The sequence below is a fragment of the Maniola jurtina genome, chromosome 14 (genome assembly GCF_905333055.1).
Source record: "Maniola jurtina chromosome 14, ilManJurt1.1, whole genome shotgun sequence".
In the NCBI taxonomy this organism is placed as follows: domain Eukaryota; kingdom Metazoa; phylum Arthropoda; class Insecta; order Lepidoptera; family Nymphalidae; genus Maniola; species Maniola jurtina.
In genome coordinates, this window is record NC_060042.1 from 13,004,004 (window position 1) to 13,022,219 (window position 18,216).

General features: G+C 37.4%; 3 protein-coding genes across 4 annotated transcripts; 1 reads left to right on the forward strand and 2 right to left on the reverse strand.

The window, feature by feature from the left end:
• Window positions 1-284: 284 nt before the first annotated feature.
• Window positions 285-6,907, reverse strand: LOC123871823 (monocarboxylate transporter 14-like). The gene is made up of 6 exons (XM_045915806.1): window positions 6,784-6,907; window positions 3,509-5,075; window positions 2,948-3,427; window positions 2,260-2,481; window positions 1,509-1,794; window positions 285-638 (listed from the first exon to the last, which is right to left on the reverse strand). Exons 2-6 carry the CDS (start codon window positions 4,778-4,780, stop codon window positions 481-483), a joined length of 2,418 nt encoding a protein of 805 aa, XP_045771762.1. The 5' UTR covers window positions 4,781-5,075; window positions 6,784-6,907; the 3' UTR covers window positions 285-480.
• A 1,988-nt stretch (window positions 6,908-8,895) lies between these two features.
• On the forward strand, window positions 8,896-9,533 carry LOC123871861 (40S ribosomal protein S24). The gene is made up of 2 exons (XM_045915869.1): window positions 8,896-9,040; window positions 9,150-9,533. The coding sequence occupies exons 1-2, from the start codon at window positions 8,991-8,993 to the stop codon at window positions 9,496-9,498; spliced, it is 399 nt and encodes a 132-aa protein (XP_045771825.1). The 5' UTR covers window positions 8,896-8,990; the 3' UTR covers window positions 9,499-9,533.
• Window positions 9,534-10,664: 1,131 nt separating this feature from the next.
• LOC123871843 (zinc finger protein 90-like) lies at window positions 10,665-17,203 on the reverse strand. 2 transcript variants are annotated; one of them, XM_045915842.1, is made up of 8 exons: window positions 16,960-17,203; window positions 15,883-16,015; window positions 15,469-15,595; window positions 14,237-14,364; window positions 13,822-13,931; window positions 12,687-12,918; window positions 12,169-12,251; window positions 10,665-10,819 (listed from the first exon to the last, which is right to left on the reverse strand). In XM_045915842.1, the coding sequence occupies exons 1-8, from the start codon at window positions 17,073-17,075 to the stop codon at window positions 10,702-10,704; spliced, it is 1,047 nt and encodes a 348-aa protein (XP_045771798.1). In that variant the 5' UTR covers window positions 17,076-17,203; the 3' UTR covers window positions 10,665-10,701. The 2 variants fall into 2 exon arrangements, with proteins under 2 accessions (XP_045771798.1, XP_045771799.1); XM_045915843.1 differs by lacking the exon at window positions 12,169-12,251.
• Between the last annotated feature and the right edge of the window lie 1,013 nt (window positions 17,204-18,216).

Here is an 18,216-nt window from a genome sequence, read left to right on the forward strand (position 1 = left end):
ACGCTGGCTAAGTGCGCATTGGCAGACTTTACACGCCTTTACGAACATTATGGAGAACTCAGATATGCAACGCAATGCAAGGCATCGTCAAGGTCTGCATCCGTACGTAGTTGAAATTCCTCGTACACGTACGAAGCGATTTGCTTCCTCGTTTCTAATCCGAACCGCTAGGATATGGCACGCCCTTCCGGCATCAGTTTTCCCTTCCACTTTTAATATAGGTACCTTCAAGTCAAGAGTGAATAGGCAACTTCTAGGCAAGCGCGCTCCATCTTAGGCTGCATCATCACTTGCTAGCAGGTCTGATTGCAGCCAAGCCCTAGTTAAATTAAAAAAATGCAGGTTTCATGTTTCGAAAAATTCGAGGTGCGTGCCTGGGATTCCAACCCAGGGGCCGGCCCTCTCAATCAGGAAGTCAAAATGTGCCACTACTTCACTAGTGACTAGGCTTCATCGTGACAGGTACTCGATGAAGGATCTTTAAGCCATGCTGGAGTCACTCTCCGCCTCAGCCGCTCTCTTCTGCTGGTACTTCTTGACGGGATGGATGAAGGCTATCAGCACCCCGGCCACCACGATCCAGCCCCCGGCGAGGTAGAATGATAGTTCCCAGGACGCAGTCACATCGAAAATGAGACCTGGAATTGTTGGAATTAACTTATTTAATTAATTTTTGACGGACTCCCTGACGAACTGAAAGCGCTGTGGTCTTATTAGTGGGAGGTCTCGGGTTCGATTCCCGGCAGGACTGGTCTAGTCTGGTCTAGGAGGCTTCGGCCGTGGCTAGTTACCACCCTACTGGCAAAGCCGTACCGCCAAGCGATTTTGCGTTCCGGTACGATGCTGTGAAAAAACCTAAGGAGTATGGGTTTAATAATAATAAATAACTGCCTTACCACTTCCTATATATAATAGAAATAATATTTAAAAATATATATAAAAAAGAATATTTAAAAATAGAAAAAAATTGAAAATCTCTCCCAGAACGGTTTGTCACCGCGGGAGTAGTAGACAAAAACCCTCCAATAAGAAAAATACTATCTACAGCTACTTTTATTGTCAGATCTATGGCGAAATGGAGGAGGCTTTCACCGCCACAGGCGGTCCTTACATCAAAATAAAAGTTATAACAAACACAAATAGCAAGCATATATTTTTATTATAGGAAAAAAAAACTTTTTAAAAATAAGATAATAAGTACAATAAAATAGGCTTAGAAAAATAAATAGTAGTAAAAAGTAAATTTAAGGGAAATAATATTTTTTAAGAAAGTGTAATATTAATGCTTTAGAGTTAAGAAGAAATTGTAAGGAATTTGAATAAAGCTTTTATTATTATTATTATTATTATTATTATTATTATTATGTTACCACTTCCACGTTAGCCCGGTTCCATCTTAGACTGAATAATCAATCACTTACCACCAGGTGAAATTGCAGTCAAGGGCTAACTTGTATCTGAATAGAATAAAATAAAAATACTTCCAAGGGAAAGTTAAAAAATCTCACCTGACAAAGGTGGCCCAATCAAATGTCCAATTCCCTGCGCCAATAAAACCAATCCATATGCCGTCGTAAAATCATCCAAAGACACCAGCGTCACCAACAAGCTTGGCGTGAATGTAAACGATGCAGCGAAAAGCAACCCAAACGCTGCACAAATAGAGGCGAGAATCCAATAGCTTGACGCAGCTTGGGGTATGGCTGCTACGGAAGCTCCGCAGAGGATTAGGCACACTGCGTAGAGGTTGCTGATAGAGATGTTTGGGAAGTCACCTATCCAACCGAGGGATACCTGAAAATAACAGAAATCAAAAAAATTGCTTCCATAAAAGCCAAAAAATTAGGTAAAAGTACACTTGGCATCAGGTACAAAGAAGTCTAATTTTAAACATGCGTCCTATTTATCTCCTATATAACGTCATAACGTCATGTGCTAAAAATAAAATATTTTCAAAAACTAGGCGGATTTAGGTATTCGAGTATGCATTTTCAAACGTAAACTGTGTCAGTAGTCCATTATATTTTTGTCACTGGAAACTGGCTAAAAACAGAATTCGCCTACCGGAGACAAAATACGCGAAAGTCTCCAGAATTTGGCACAGCTATAATTTTACATCTAAATTCGTATTGAAGGTATTAGCAGCTGATATATTATAATAAGAGAAAATCCTGCAAAATCTTAAGTTTCAGCGGTTGCTTGGTGAACTGCTAACCCTTCTAAACCAATTTTATAATGCCTATATTCTGTAAAACTCACCATTCCAATAGTATTAGTAATGCCAATCAAACTCAACATAAAGGCGCCATCATCCTCAGTGTATCCCTCTTGTATCATATGCTCAGCGAGATAGAAGTATGGCACGATGAACCACACGAATATGATGATAGTGCCGAAGCAGAGCAGGTTGAAGGTGGCCTTCTTGAAGAGGGAGACGTTGAACATGTCAGCGAGGCAGCTGACGCAGTCGTCGTACCAATTCTGCGAAATGTAGAGGAAGAAAGAATGTAGAAGAAAAAAGAAAGAAAAGAAAAACTGTTAGAAGAAGAATATGTAACTACTTACTAGCATTAAATTAAAAGTTATATCCAAATGCAAGGCGTTAAAATGAGTAATTGGGAGAATCATTTTAGTTGGTATAAAGAAAATATTGAATTGAAAAAATTAATGAACGATTGCAGCCTGATTATTTGGATCTTATCAGTAAAGCTGTTCAATAAATCAATAAAAAATTTGTACAGCAGATAAAAAGGAAAATGAAGAATAAGAACTCAGTATTTTCTACGTTGGCTATTACGAATCTGTAGAGGGTCGAATAATCGAGTTCGTATTACTTACCGTTATTTTTTAGCTGTATTTAACTTTTAAGGTTGTTTTACTTTAATTATAATTTTTTTCTGTACCACTTCTACTACACTTACGTAGGTATCTAATAGCAATAGCTTACCTCTTCTTGTTCATTCACTGTTATCATAGAATTCTTAAAAATGTCCGGACATGAAGAAGCTTTTAGTTTATATCGTTTTATATTTAGCATCGCGTTTCTATGACTTATTGAATTCAACGGCATTTTCAAATCCTTTAAGTAATGATGGTTTACAGACAGCTGTTTCTTAAACCAATCCTTTCTGCTCTCCTTACTATCTTGTTTTATTAATGGTTTGTTTTCTTTTGTTTCAGCTAAAGATTTACTTATCTCATCTAACTTCGGATGTTTCAATTGACAGTTCTCCAGCATCTTTTCCTTAGAATCATCAAATCTTTCAGAGTGCGTTCTCTGTAAAGCATCATTTGTAAATTTGACTATAGGCGGACTGTTTTCAGCATCTTTTTCTTCTAAAGAGTTTATTTTAAACGACGGAACTTTAATTTCTGTATTGTCTGGACTTGCGTTATTTACTAGGGTATCCAGAATATTTTTCGAAACCTGTAAAATATTAAAATTATATTACTTCCCATCCCTAAAAATAAGTATTAATTTAGCACAAGTTGATGAACAAAATATTACCTTATCATCGTAAGTGAGGTAAGTCGGTATAGTTACTAACGATTCAGAGAGTCGCTTACTCTGTTTGGTCACTAAACCTACATTTTCACACCTTCGAATACTAGTTACTTCATCCTTTATCACCTGTTCCGGTGACAATCCCTTAGTAATTAATCTTTTCATGTTCTTTCCGCGTGTAAGAGTTTCATTATCATAACATCCATTGGCAATAGATACAGAGCTTGATTGTTTAGATTTGGCATCTTCTTTACTATATTTATCATTCTTATCATCATCTTTGGAATTTCTTTGTTTCTTTTGCTCCAAAATCCACCATTCAGGGTCTCGCATAACACAACCACACACGCATAAATTTAGCAACGTGCCAGATAGCAAAAGTATTGTTCCTCGCCACCCAAATTCTTCAATGAAATACTGTGTCATTGGAGCATAAACAAACGTTCCGACGCCAGTACCACAAGCCCCTAAACCGACAGCGAGATTCCTTTTCTTCTCAAACCAATAAGCAATAGAAACAACTGCAGTTACATATACAAGTCCAAGTCCTAATCCAGCAATCACACCAAATGTTATCATCATCATTTCTAATGTAGTTGAGATTGAAGCAAGAACAAAGCCTATAGTTGAAATTATGCCTCCCAAAATGGTCATACTTCGGCATCCATATCGGTCAACTAAAGCACTCATCACAGGGCCAGATAGAAGTGGAACGGCGATAAATAGACTGCCTATCCAAGCAGTAGTAGACTTACTAGCTTGGAATTCATCCAGAAATTCAATGTACAGCAGACCAAATGAGAAACTGATTCCATCTGCAATCATAGATATTACGAAAGAAGAAAGCACTACTATCCAACCCCATCCTCCATCTGGTATGGTAACTTTTTTATCATCGTTTGTTATATGTGTTTGGTCTTCTATAACTTTTCCAACTTCAATTGCTTCGAATGCATGATTTGTCACAGGCAGACATCCATTAGTTTTTTTCATATTATTATTTGCACTGTCAAGTTTGATTCCATCAAAATCTTCCTCGTACTGAACGCTTTTATATACTTCTTCAGTTTTGAAATTTAATATAGATTCTTTACGACTAATGTCTAATTCTGGACTTGAGAAAGAATCGATGCTGGTTGTGTCGTCATCACCTTTAACGATTCCTGATGTTGAATCAGTCAACAACGATTCTCGTACTGCTTCTTGGGTCTTCGTTTTATCCCGTGGGGTTCTATTTCTTAGGATTACACTTGGACTATCCTTCTGCGACTCCATTTTTATAACTCATATGCTAGATTATGACGAATAATACTGGTATTTGCTAGTTTTGTTTGGTTTATCGTCTTAATCTTGGATCTCTGGCTGAGTATCGACTTGATTGTCTTGCCACGCTGTTTAGTTTGAGAGTGATCGGTTTGCTTTGATCCGGGACCATTAAGGACGTGATAAGGAGACTCGATTCAGTAAATACGTCACCCATACGCACAAATTCGCTATAGTGTGGTAATACTGTACTACGAGGGCTCAATAACAGTCAGAGGTTGTGTTCGAAAAACTGATTGGTGAACATCTGAAAAGATAAAATAGGTACATATTTCATTTTTATTCTTACATCCGTCTATCCGTTTACTTCATTCCTTTAATTTTTATGCCTTGATGGTTTACGAGGGGTGGATTGAAATCCAAAAGGTAAGTTCAAATCAAGACTGTCCTTAATTGAAAAAGAAAGGATGCCCAGTTCCAAAATTAGTTTTCCCCTCCAATTTTAAAAATGGGTACGTTCAAGTTCAAGAACGAGTGAATAGACATTTTCTAGGCAATCCATCTTAGGCTGCATCATCACTTGCCAGTAGGTCTGATTACAGCCAATCGCTAGTATAGATTTGCTGGTCTTAAATATAACAAAGAGGAATATTATTTAGTTACTTTTAAAAATCTATTCCATTATAATTGTTCAAAGCCAAAAATATAACAACTGAGTCGTAAAAAACAGTCGTTTACTATCTATTATGCAAGGTTACGTATTAAAATATTTTTCTTACGAACTAGGCATGGTTTCTTGCGTGCATTGAGTATATTTCTTTCAGCCCTTAAAGACCCTTCAGCCTTGACCTTCAGGAGCATTTACAGATATTATCATGCTCGCCAACATCGATCGTCTTATTGTTATGAACATTTATGTTCATAATAATGACGATGCTCGCCTATCTAGGAGTGAACCCGTAACTATTTACCTGCATTTGGAAGAAAAATCCATACTAATATTATAAATGCGAAAGTGTGTCTGTCTGTCTGTCTGTTACTTTTTTATGGGCCAACAGTTAAACCGATTCTGACGAAATTTGGTACAAGGTTAGCTTATATCCTAAAGCTCTGAAAACTTCGAGGCGCGTGCCCGGGATCGAACCCCTGGCCTCTGGATTAGGATGCGGACGTCTTAACAACTAGGCTACCTCGGTATTTAATTTGACCAACTTAAAAAGGGACACGGTTTTCGGATTTCGCTTTTGTGTGCTAAAAGACCTACCTGCCAAATTCCATGATTCTAAGGCAACGGGAAGTACCCTATAGGTATACTTGACAGTCACGACAGACGGACAGACGGACACACAGACATAGTACAGATAGACAACAAAGTGATCCTATAAGGGTTCCGTTTTTCCTTTTGAGGTACGGAATCCTAAAAAGGCCGGCCGGGTTTGCTTGGGACACTTAAAAAGTATAGACACTATCTACTCATGACGTGTTATAGATATAGGTAGGTAAGTACCAAATAATATCTATTGGAAAACCGCTTCAAACTGATTAAGAATATTATGGGACTTCATATTATTATAATTTCTTGCATCCCGGCGACGGACATAGGCTACAAGTTTTCAGTTTTAGGTAAAAATTATTTTAGTTAGGTAGGTACGTCCTACATACATATTAAACTTTTAACTCTATGAACTTCAAAATTTACTGAAATTTAAAAATCTTTAACACTGAATGAAAGTACCATATATATCTATACCTAGGTAGGTAGGTACGCTATAAACCTCGTAACTGAAAAATTATGTACCTACCTATCTATCTATAAGTTATTATTTTTAGTTAGGTTATCCGTAATAGGTAAGTAGGTATATGATATAACTTACATGTTATAATAAAATATGCTACAGAAATTACATATAGATGAAAAACCAAAGGTTACTTACTGTTGTGAAAATTAATGAATGAAACTACGATCTAGGCTATTAAAGTAGTCATTGAAAAATATTCATTACTGCAGTACTTACTTGTGTAAGTAGGTATATCTGAAGTAGTACAATAGAAGGGATGTCCAGTGATTCAGATGTCTCGTGAAATACAACCAGCTCCGAGATATTCCCACGATATAATGCTGGCGCCAACACTCGATCGATATGGGGGGTAGGGGGTTAACCAAGGCTTTGACCTCCCTCGTCCCTTCGAGGTAATGATAAATGAGGCCCTCGAGACGTAATATGATTGGGGTGGGGGATCAAGTGATATTGGTTTCCCTTTGTGACGTAAATGACGATATCATGAAAATTGTTTACAGAGAGGTGCTAGTATGTAGGATGTATGCACTGGACAAACTTATTAAATGAAGGACTACTCATCAATGTGTTGTATAGTTACTGAATGATCGCACTAATATAATAAAGGCGAAAATTTGTGTGTATGTGTGTAGGTTTGGTACTCTTTCACGCAAAACCTACTGGACGGATTTGGCTGAAATTTGGAATGGCGATAGATTATGCCCTGGATTAACATACCTATAGGCTACTTTTTATCCCGATAAATCAATGAGTTCCCACGGGATTTTTAAGAAAGCTAGGTCCACGCGAAGGTCTAGGTATCATCTAGGTCTAAGTATTTTTTTTAATAGCGATCAACAAACGAGCAAGTCGTTTAAGTGATTACCGTCGCCTATATAAATATTTGCAGGACCAGAGGAATCGCCAATGCGCTGTGGGTTTTTCAGGAATTGGCTGATCAACCCCATGTATAAACCCATAATTATGTTGAAATGTAGTGGGATCACAGCATCACTGAAGGGAGTTGGTTCGATTATTAAAACTCCGTTGACTTATATTTTTAACTAGGTATGTAAAAAATGAAAGTCTGAGAAATTCAACTTTCACAAAACTTTGGAGCTTTAAGAAACCTAAAAGAATAATAAATACCTGCTACAGACAGAATGGACGAACTTTTTCTTACAACGGAACCCTAATAAAAATAACCCAACTCATTTTGATTATTCTATGAAGACTTTTCGAGTTTCGGATTGGAGCATGGAGAATCCAGTTACGGACACAGATTTGTTATATTTTTTTACGTTCGAATTTCGAATCTTTGATTTGATATCTAATCAGAGCTTCGAATAGGATAGGACCATGGGATAGGACCACAGACTACCTAGGGGGTATTCCATGGATAGGACATAAACTCCTGCAATAATCTAATAGCAATATTTAATATTTCCTATTTCAGTGAAGTACTTTTTCTAGAAACGTTTATAGCGTATTATTAATGTAGGCTTCCTAAAAATACACGAACAAATTAAAATTAAAGGAGATATAGTGCAATCGTTTTAGAAGATTGATGGTATTTTTTGTCATGGCATTTACATAGATTAACTTGGTGGGTTCATTATAGTAAAACGTTATGAATGACTTAGCATTTAAGCTAATGTTTGTTAGGTATTTCCCCAAGGAACCATAAAGATAATGCTTTTGCTTAGCTAATGGCTATCGACGATTAATTTGATGATCCAATGTGAGAGTTTATCATAATCTTAATCCAATAAATATTTACTGACAATTTGCAGCCGTAGCAAGTTTCGATTATTCTAACAAAAAATATTATTTATTTTATTTTTTCGATTCTAAATAAAGTTTCTAACCTATTACATCATACCATTATTATTTAATTTCATGCATAAAATATTATTATACTTTAACCCACTGCGTTAGAAGAAACGTAATATTTTTTTTATTTACGGCTCCGCCTTGGATCCTAGTCTTTTTAAAATTAAACTGTTGCCCGGCTGAAAAATGGTAGTAATTATTTTAAGTATCAATTCAGATTTTTATTATTTTGAAACTGATGATACGAAAATTCTTAGTAATCATTTTTTTCTAGACTCTGAGTAGCAAAATTCAAACTGGATAACTTTGTATTATATTAATTATAGAATAATAAGCAGATATTTTTTTTAGTGGTAACTAATTTTTATGTAACTAACTACTAAAATAAATATATTTTTATTTTTTCTATGTATTGTTCAAATTTAGTAATGATATAATTTTAAAACATAACTAGCAGATAAACAAACAAACAAATAATATTTTATATCTAGTAGAATTCTATAATGATAGAAATTGGAAAAATTTGTGGCAACATTGATACCTTCTTTTTCCGTGCGAAGTTGTTTGAGACACGTGCGTATTTCACGCCAAAATCTCTAAAATAATACAAAATGAGTGAAGGCACTGCGACTATTCGCACTCGTAAATTCATGACCAACAGGTAAAAGTGCATAACATCCATTTCAGACGAAAAACGTGTTGTTATATTGTGCAAACGAAACATGGCACCGCTATGACAGGTTATGTGATAAAGTTTGTGAATATTTCAGGTTGTTGGCGCGCAAGCAGATGGTCTGCGATGTCCTCCACCCGGGCAAACCCACTGTTAGTAAAACAGAGATCCGTGAAAAGCTCGCGAAGATGTACAAGGTGACTCCTGATGTAGTTTTCGTGTTCGGTTTCAAAACGAACTTTGGAGGTGGCAAATCCACTGGGTTCGCATTGATATACGACACTCTGGACTTAGCTAAGAAGTTCGAACCCAAACACAGACTGGCCCGCCACGGCTTGTATGAAAAGAAGAGGCCTACACGCAAACAGCGTAAGGAACGTAAGAACAGGATGAAGAAGGTGCGTGGTACCAAGAAATCGAAGGTCGGTGCCGCCGCGAAGAAGTGATGTGACAGTTAAGTTAATAAATATCTAAAAATCCACTTGCTGTGTTTGTATTTACATTTCCCATTCAGGATACCTCAAGTCTCCTTACTCAGCAAAGCTACTTTAAGAAGCCCTAGTGTAAGATTTTTGAGATTGTTTACGAATTTATTAATAGTGAATCATTCTGAAGATCAGTAATTTTTGATAAATGTTTATGTTTCAAGGGATTCCTTAGTCATATTGACTTTTCTAGAGCAACCTATCAGCAACTGGTTTATATAGAGAAAGCTATTTCTGCCAAATAAATATGTCAAGAGAGGTGAGCTCTAAAAATATCAAACATCTTCACCTGGTATATCATAGTTACTGCAAGAACTCCTGAATTGCAAAAAACATCAAGTACTGTTTACAACTATGAATTCATGTGACAACTTGAGTTTCATACACAGAAGTTGTATCGATGAGCTCTACATAACATTGCTGGTTTGGAGAAAAAGTGAATATATTCGAATTATTCATAAAGAAAAAATGGCTTATTCACCCTTAAATACAATATAGAACTATATGTACTGTATACTCGTCAACCTTTGTTTACATAAAGACAGATTGTCAAGATGAGATCTGTGTATGAGAATACATGGTAAACTATATTTGATTTTGAGTTCCTGCATTACCGATGGCTGTACAGTTTTTTACATGTACCTAAGTTTCCTTTGTCACCTCTAAGAATTTTGAGGAATTCTAATGACATCTTAAAAAAACCGGCCAAGTGTGAGTCAGACTCGCGCACTGAGGGTTCCGTACTCTGGTATTTTTTCCAACATTTTGCACGATAAATCATAAAACTATTATACGTAAAAATAAAAAAAAACTGTTTTAGGATGTACAGGTAAAGCCCTTTCATATGATACCCCACTTGGTATAGTTATCCAACTGAAAATTGAAACACATTTTAATTTTTTTTTAATAATGTAACCACAAATTCACGGTTTTCAGATTTATTCCTGTACTTGTGCTATAAGACCTACCTATCTACCAAATTTCATGATTCTAGGTCAACGGGAAGTACCCTACAAGTTTCTTGACAGACAGACAGAACAAAGTTGTCCTATAAGGGTTCCGTTTTTCCTTTTGAGGTATGGACCCCTAAAAACGTTGATTTATGCTACTGAAATGAAACAAATCAGTGATGAATACAAATTAACATTTATTTTTAAATCAATATTAATTGTCATAAGATTCATCATCAATGTCTTGCTGCATCTTGATATAGCTAGGAGTGCCGCCTTGCCTCATCTTAGGTCGATTATGAGCCTTGCGTTCATGGCGACGGAGCATCTTTCTGTAACAAAACAGTCATCATCATCATCAGTATCAACCGGTAGACGCCCACTGTTGGACTCTGGACTAGTCTCTTGTAGGGACTTCTACCACAGTCCTGCGCCGCCACCATCCAGCAGCTCCTTGGTTTTTGTTATCAAAAAAAGCGATAACAAACATTAGGTACAGGTAATAAAATGTAAAACTCCTTGATCTTTCTGAACTGGTGATGAGCAGTGTTGCATAAACATAAGGGAAGGCTTATTCCATGTCATCGCTTAAGTTCTAATACCACCTAAGTCCAAATTAGCAACTATACAGGAGAGCGAAAAAACTTGCTATTTCCAAAGGCTTGGATTGTTGCCATGCTGTTAGTTTATATTCCTTGGAAGAGTTCCAATTGTTAGTTTTCTCGTGTCTGATTGGCAGAAACGACGCGTCTTTCGATTCTCATGTGAATTGCATCAAAATATCAATGCAGCCAAAAATGATACATGGTTAGAACTTAAGTGACAAGTAAACTTTGTTCAAGGGTGGGTTAGTGTTCTGCGCTTATTGTAAAGTGATTCTATAGGGTTGCAGTAACAAAGTGGTCCTATAAAGGTGATGCTTCATTAGTGCGTTACATTCTACAATCAGCACATGGTATACCCCACCTGCGTTGCGACGACGCACATTCCTCAGTCATGACCATGGAGCTTATCCCATATGATCAGTCTTTCTTGCACCAAGGAGATGAGAAATGCTGTGTATGCACGTCTCGTTTGCCCCTCTAGCAGTGACTGTGGAATACTGTCCGTCGTAGCAACGGAGCTTCCACAGTGCACCACATCACCATCCTCCCGCTTCGTCTCTCGGCCATTGATCCGGTGGAACATTGCGTGCGCAGACGCAACACTTTAATGTTGCATGCCATTCATACTAATATTATAAAGGCGAAAGTGTGTCTGTCTATCTGCTAAGTTTTCACGGCCCAACCGCTGAACTGATTTTAATGAAATTTGGTACAGACATGGTATCCCATGTCATCACGGAGAAGGTTATAGGCTACTTTTTATCTCGGAAAATCAAAGAGTTCCTACGGGATTTAAAAAAAAACCGAAATCCATCCGGGCGAAGCCGCGGGCATCCTCTAGTTTAAAATATATGTAAAACGACGTACAGCAACGCCCTTAGGGTTCCTTTTTTCTCTGGAGATACAGAACCCCAAAATCAACTAAGTATTTGATAGGGGCCACAAGCAAAACCAATATAGTTATATTAGGTGAATTAGCAGAGGTGAATTTAACTTCTGTGAGAGTGAGGTTTTTAATGATAAGTATGATGCAAATAAATAATACTTAAATATGCTATGAATTTGTTTTAACTAACCGAGTAGCAAAAGAGTTCCCACAATCGTTACAGGAGAAAGGCTTCGCATTTCGATGCTGTGTTGCTATGTGGTTGTGTACAGCCTGAAAGAATATAATTAATAATTATATTATATTACTATCACACTTCACACTAATATTATAAAGGTGAAACTGTGTGTGTGTGTGTGTGTTTGTATGTTTGTTACTCCTTCACGCAAAAACTACTAGACTGATTTGGCTGAAATTTGGAATGGAGATAGATAGTATCCTGGATTAGCATATAGGCTACTTTTTACCCCGGAAAATCAAAGAGTTCCCACGGGTTTTCGGGAAAATCTAAATCCACGCAGGCGAAGGCGCGGGCATTGGTTAGTTGTTAATAAGTAACAATATAGTATAAAAGAAAAAACTGACTGACAAAGCTGGAGATTTGTGTGTAGATAGAATCTCATACTAGACATTACCCTCATACCAGACTAGGCATCTAACCTCAAAATAGACTTTTACCCTCATTCTAGCTTCTACCTTCATATTTACCTGTCTAAACTTGAATCCTCTTTGGCAAATATCACATTTGTACGCGGGTGGTAGGTGCGACCGCCTGTGGGACGCTAGGTTGGAAGCGCTAGTGAAGGTGCTATGGCACTGCACACACAGGTAAGGCCGGTCGCCGGTGTGCGAGCGCACGTGTATTCGCAGAGAAGTGCTGCATCGTGCGCGGTAGGGACAGAATTCACACGGAAAATCGAATTCATTTGTATGGGTTTTCCTGAAAAAATTGTTATCTCATGTTTTTATACATGCTATACTATACTCTATCGATGGAAAGAAGCTAGTATAGGGCTGTCTCTGTTACGTATTCTCATAAAAATGAGACAAAAATCTCAATGGACGTCAACCAATTTAAGTCACTGACCAATCACAAACGTTTTCGAATTGAATTTCGAATGTTTTTTTGTTAAAAAAAATCGAATTTATTTGAAAACATTCTGATAACCCTAAAACGAAATTAAAAAAAAAACTTTGGATCTAGGAGGGCGCGGGCGTCATCTATCTTCTTCTAAACATATAAAAGGAAAAGCTGACTGACTAACTGATCTATTAACGCACAGCTAAAACTGTAGCAGCGAATGTTACTGATAAATGAAATGCTGCTTACATATTTACACTTTGTATTATATGAACAAATATTTACAATATGGCTGTAGTTATAATAAAAACTGTGGTATAAAGCGAGGGCCGGAGCTTGATGCTAGACCGAGGTGTTGCGGTCTTGATGTTTCTAAGGTGAATTGGTTGAATGCGCTGCCCGGGGTTCGTCCAGGCCAGCAAGATATTTTGAATCGCTCCGAATTCAAATTGTGTTCTCTAAGTGACAGCTGCAAAGTGTGTTACTTTCTTCGCAGCTGCCGGTCTTAAAAGAGGCTGCATGCTTCTACAAAACTACTGGTCAGATCGGGCTGAAATTTATCATGCAGATAGCTATTACGACGACGCGACGTAGGCATTCTATGCCATTCGTAGTAATGATTTATGAGTCAGTTCGCATACGCACAACAGACGGAAACGTTTAAGTGCGGAAACCAGCCCAGAGAGAAGAAGAGTCAGTTGGCATGTTCATAATGGCTCAACTATACCTACAGATTACAAATCGACAGTAATAGGTAATTACATGTGCGTTTTGAGCCTCGTCACAGTTTTGAGTTCCAGGCCACACGTTTCACACACATAGGATCCCAGCCTTCGTTTCTTTGCATTTCTTTGGCAACTTTCACAATCATTCTGCAAAAGAAAAAAACCTGTATTATAATTTACTAGCGACCAACCCCAGGCTTCACATGGGCATAATGAAGAGTAGATAGGTAGATACTAATGTGGTGTCAGTGTGGTTATTTATAAACTGGGAAGCTGACTGACTGACTGACTGACCTATCAACGCACAACTGGACGGATTTGGCTGAAACTTGACATGCAGATAGCTATTATGGCGAAGACCGTTGCGTGTGGAAATCTCTACAAAAAACCAATGTCCAGCAGTGGGCGTCTATCGGTTGATATTGATGGTGTTGGAAGTATGGATTACTCACACTAGCATTTGGGACCTTCTGACATTGCTTGCATTTAGGTGCATCTACATGGTAAATGATTATTTCCTCGTTATCATTATTGGTATCATCACCTATGTTGTCAGCACAAGAGCTTTCAGATGCTGAAACTAAATATGACAAAATATATATACCTACTTATATGATATCGCAAAATTAATTATACCTAACCAGATGATGCCCGCGACTTCGTCCGCGTGGGTTTAGGTTTTCATGAATCCCGTGGGAACTCTTTGATTTTCCGCGATAAATAGTAGCCATGTCCGTCCCCGGGATGTAAGCTAACTCTGTACCAAATTTTATCAAAATCGGTTAAACATTGGACTGTGAAAAGCTAGCAGATAGACAGACATACTTATGCATTTATTATATTAGTTATATAGATTATATATTATATAGATCATATAGATTATTTTTATTAAAATATGTTCGCAGTGGTGATTTTTGAAAACATGTTTATGATTGGTTGGTGACTCATGGGGTGGTGAATGGTTAGCGCCCATTAAGATTTTTGTCTCTATCATTTGTATGGGATTCGGTAACAGAAAGAGCGCTATATTAACTTCTTTCCGCAGATAGAGTGTAGTCTATTCATTGTTATGGATAGATAGGGCCCTATGTTAAAGGGTTTATCGTGGTTCTCATTTAAGAGCCACTGTAAGGGTGGGTGGAGCCTAAAATAGTGCTGTCCCGTTCGAGCGAGACGTCATCAGTAAAGAAGAGTACACAGCTACTGTGTGCCGACATGTAAAGCTAAAGAGAGAAAGACTGACATATGAACAGTACAAACATATTGTACAACTATACCATGATTACCATGCTTACTTTGCTAGGTAATTATAGTCTACTAGCCGATGCCCGCGACTTCGCCCGCGTGAATTGAGGTTGTTTGAAATCCCGTGGGAACTCTTTGATTTTCCGGGATAAAAAGTAGCCTATGTGCTAATCCAGGATATTATCTTTCTCCATTCCAAATTTGAGCCAAATGTGTTCAGTAGTTTTGCGTGTAGGAGTAACAAACACACACACACACACACACACACACACACACACACACACACACACACACACACACACACACACACACACACTCACACACATACAAACTTTCGTCTTTATAATATTAGTGTGATACCACGAGGTCAAAACCGTCGACCCACTGTCTCTCTTCATACTTCGCCACTGTATAGATAAGTGAAAACATAAGAGTTTACCCATTTCAGCCTCTTGTTGTAGCCTCCATTGAGCCAGTTCAGCAATTTGCTTTAGCTCGACAGCTTTACCAAGTGTAGTTGCACATTCTGAACAAATGTACTGTGGTCTTCCATCATTTTTCTTTACCTGATAAATATTGCAAATAATTACATAAAAAAACCGGCCAAGAGCGAGTCAGACTCGCGCACCGAGGGTTCCGTACTTGGATATTTTTTTCTATATTTTGCAGGATAAATCACAAACTGTAACCTCTAACACTAAAAAGTAAATAATGACAGAATATATGATGCACACAAGAGTTAACATTTTTAGGAGCCAGGACGGAAAAACAGGAGTATAGCCGTAACAATCTATACTTATAAATGGGAATCACTCACAATAGTTTAAACAATAAGTACTGATTATTTACAAACCTCAATGCCTAAAATATTCTTGATATCCTCTGCAAAGTTGATACCTGTTTTATTAATAAAAATATTAGTTTCTGCCGGCCTCAAGCACAGCCGGCAACTGTTACACGCTCTGTTCTTTAGTTTTTGTAATGCCCTAAAACAAATGGTAGAGATATATCAAGGCTAGATGCTAGAATAGAGACTTCACACCAAAAACCACAGCTTTGGAAGATCACTCACTATGTGTACAGAGTTACAGACTATCCTGATCAACTCATTACTGCCCAACTACTGAGTACGGGCCTCCTCTCAGAATGAGAAGGGTTTAGGCCATAGTCCGCCACACTGGCCCAATGCGAATTGGCAGACTTCACACACCTTTGAGAATTTGCAGAACTCTCAGGTATGCAGGTTTACTCACGATGTTTTCCTTCACCGTTAAAGCAAGCGATGTATAATTGCTTAAAACGCACATAACTGAAAAGTTAGTGGTGCGTGCCTGGGATCGAACCCCCGAACTCAGATTAGGAGGCGGACGTTCTAACTACTAGGCTATCACGAGCTACAGACTATCAATTAAGGCTAAATAAATGTGGCACAAGACTGAATGGGCGAGTGGAAGTCCATACAAGATATACCTATGTCCAGCAGTGGACGTCTATTAGTTGTTGATGATGATAAAATTATTATCATCATCAACAACTAATAGATTGGTTTATGCTTTAAAATTGTATTAATTGACAGTAAAGCTTATTGGATGGTAGTTAATAACCAGCCAGAAATAAGCTTCCCATTAAATCCATACAGGGCATAAATTTTAAATACCTAAATTAATAATTCCTGTACCTACCACTTAAAGAAGGTAGCACACATGCTGCGCTAAAAGTCGTACGGAGTTTTGCTGGTTCTTCTAGAGGGTACTAAATCAGAAGTACATTTACTGTACTATTCAAAATTGTACTAGTTTCCTAGTATTCAAAGTTAAGTAATAGAAACAAAACAATACTTCCAGAACTTCCGAGGTTACTGAACCCATACCCAAATAAAATTTTTAGAGACTAAAAAGTTCGATAAAAAGAAACCATTTCAAGGGCTTACTTGTTGGTTTCATCCATTTCTTGCTTATTAAGGTTTTTCAGATACTGTATCTTCTCAAACTCAATTTTGTTGGCTTTCAGTGATAAAAGCTTTTTAGACAGTAATATTGTTGTCATTGCTTATAATGAAAATCCAGAAATCCAGCCAAATAAGGAGAGAATAGAAAAATTATTACAAAATCCACAATGATTGCAATTTGTAAATGCAGGCTGCAGCAACAAAACCACAACAAAACACCAAACACCTAAAACACAACGAAACTGAAAACAACTGCATCAATCATTATTACTAACTTATTTATTGTGATTGGCTGAATTTATGGTATTGTTGTTGCAGCAATGTATTTTGACCAATAGTAAGTGAGCATCAACCAATCAGAGGTGATTTCGATTTATTTTGACAGTTAATTAATATGACAAATGGTGGATTATGCAGATAACAAAAAAAAGACAAAGACAACAAAGTAAAGAGTGCATTGAGGACTCCGTCTGTGTTGGTGTTGGCTGGCGTGCTCTCCCTTTTTGGAGTGTTTTTTTTTTGTTAAAACTGACTGGAAAACGCTCTAAGGAGGTTCCGTGCGTATATCGGCGAGCACCGGCACAGAGGGGGTCCATACTTGTATAGTTTAACTAACTTGTTAGAAATAACTACAAACTTGACATTGGCTAATCTTTGTAAAGCCAGACGAGAGAGGAAAAAAAAGGCTAGTCCATCCAGGCTAGTTTTGAAGAAATAATGCTACGTGATATTTGATAAACTTTATGGCGGCAACCAACAGCATCCCCCAAAAACGCTAAAATTCGCTTGCCAACTGAATCGTCTCTATCCCTAGTCACCCAATTCTAAACAAAGTCCTACCAACGGTCTTGCAGTAAGTAGGTAGTACCTAGTAGATACGAATGAACTACGATACAGTTATCATTATTATTTTCATATAACCCCAACTGAGAATTTTATAGATAGTGACACTCGCGCCATGAAGACGTATCTATAGGTACTAATAAATAAAATTGGAGTGTCTGTCTGTAATTTCGAAATAACTACCACATATTAAGGTCATATGGTTATTTGAACGATACCATAACTGAATCACACGTTTTTAAAATTTTTGTCTGTCTGTCTGTCTGTTTGAAAAGGCTAATCTTCGGAACGGCTGAACCGATTTTAACGGGATTTTCACATACAAGTAGAGGATTGACCAGGGTGTAACATAGGCTACTTATTTAACCGACTTTCAAGAAGGGAGTTGTGTTTTTC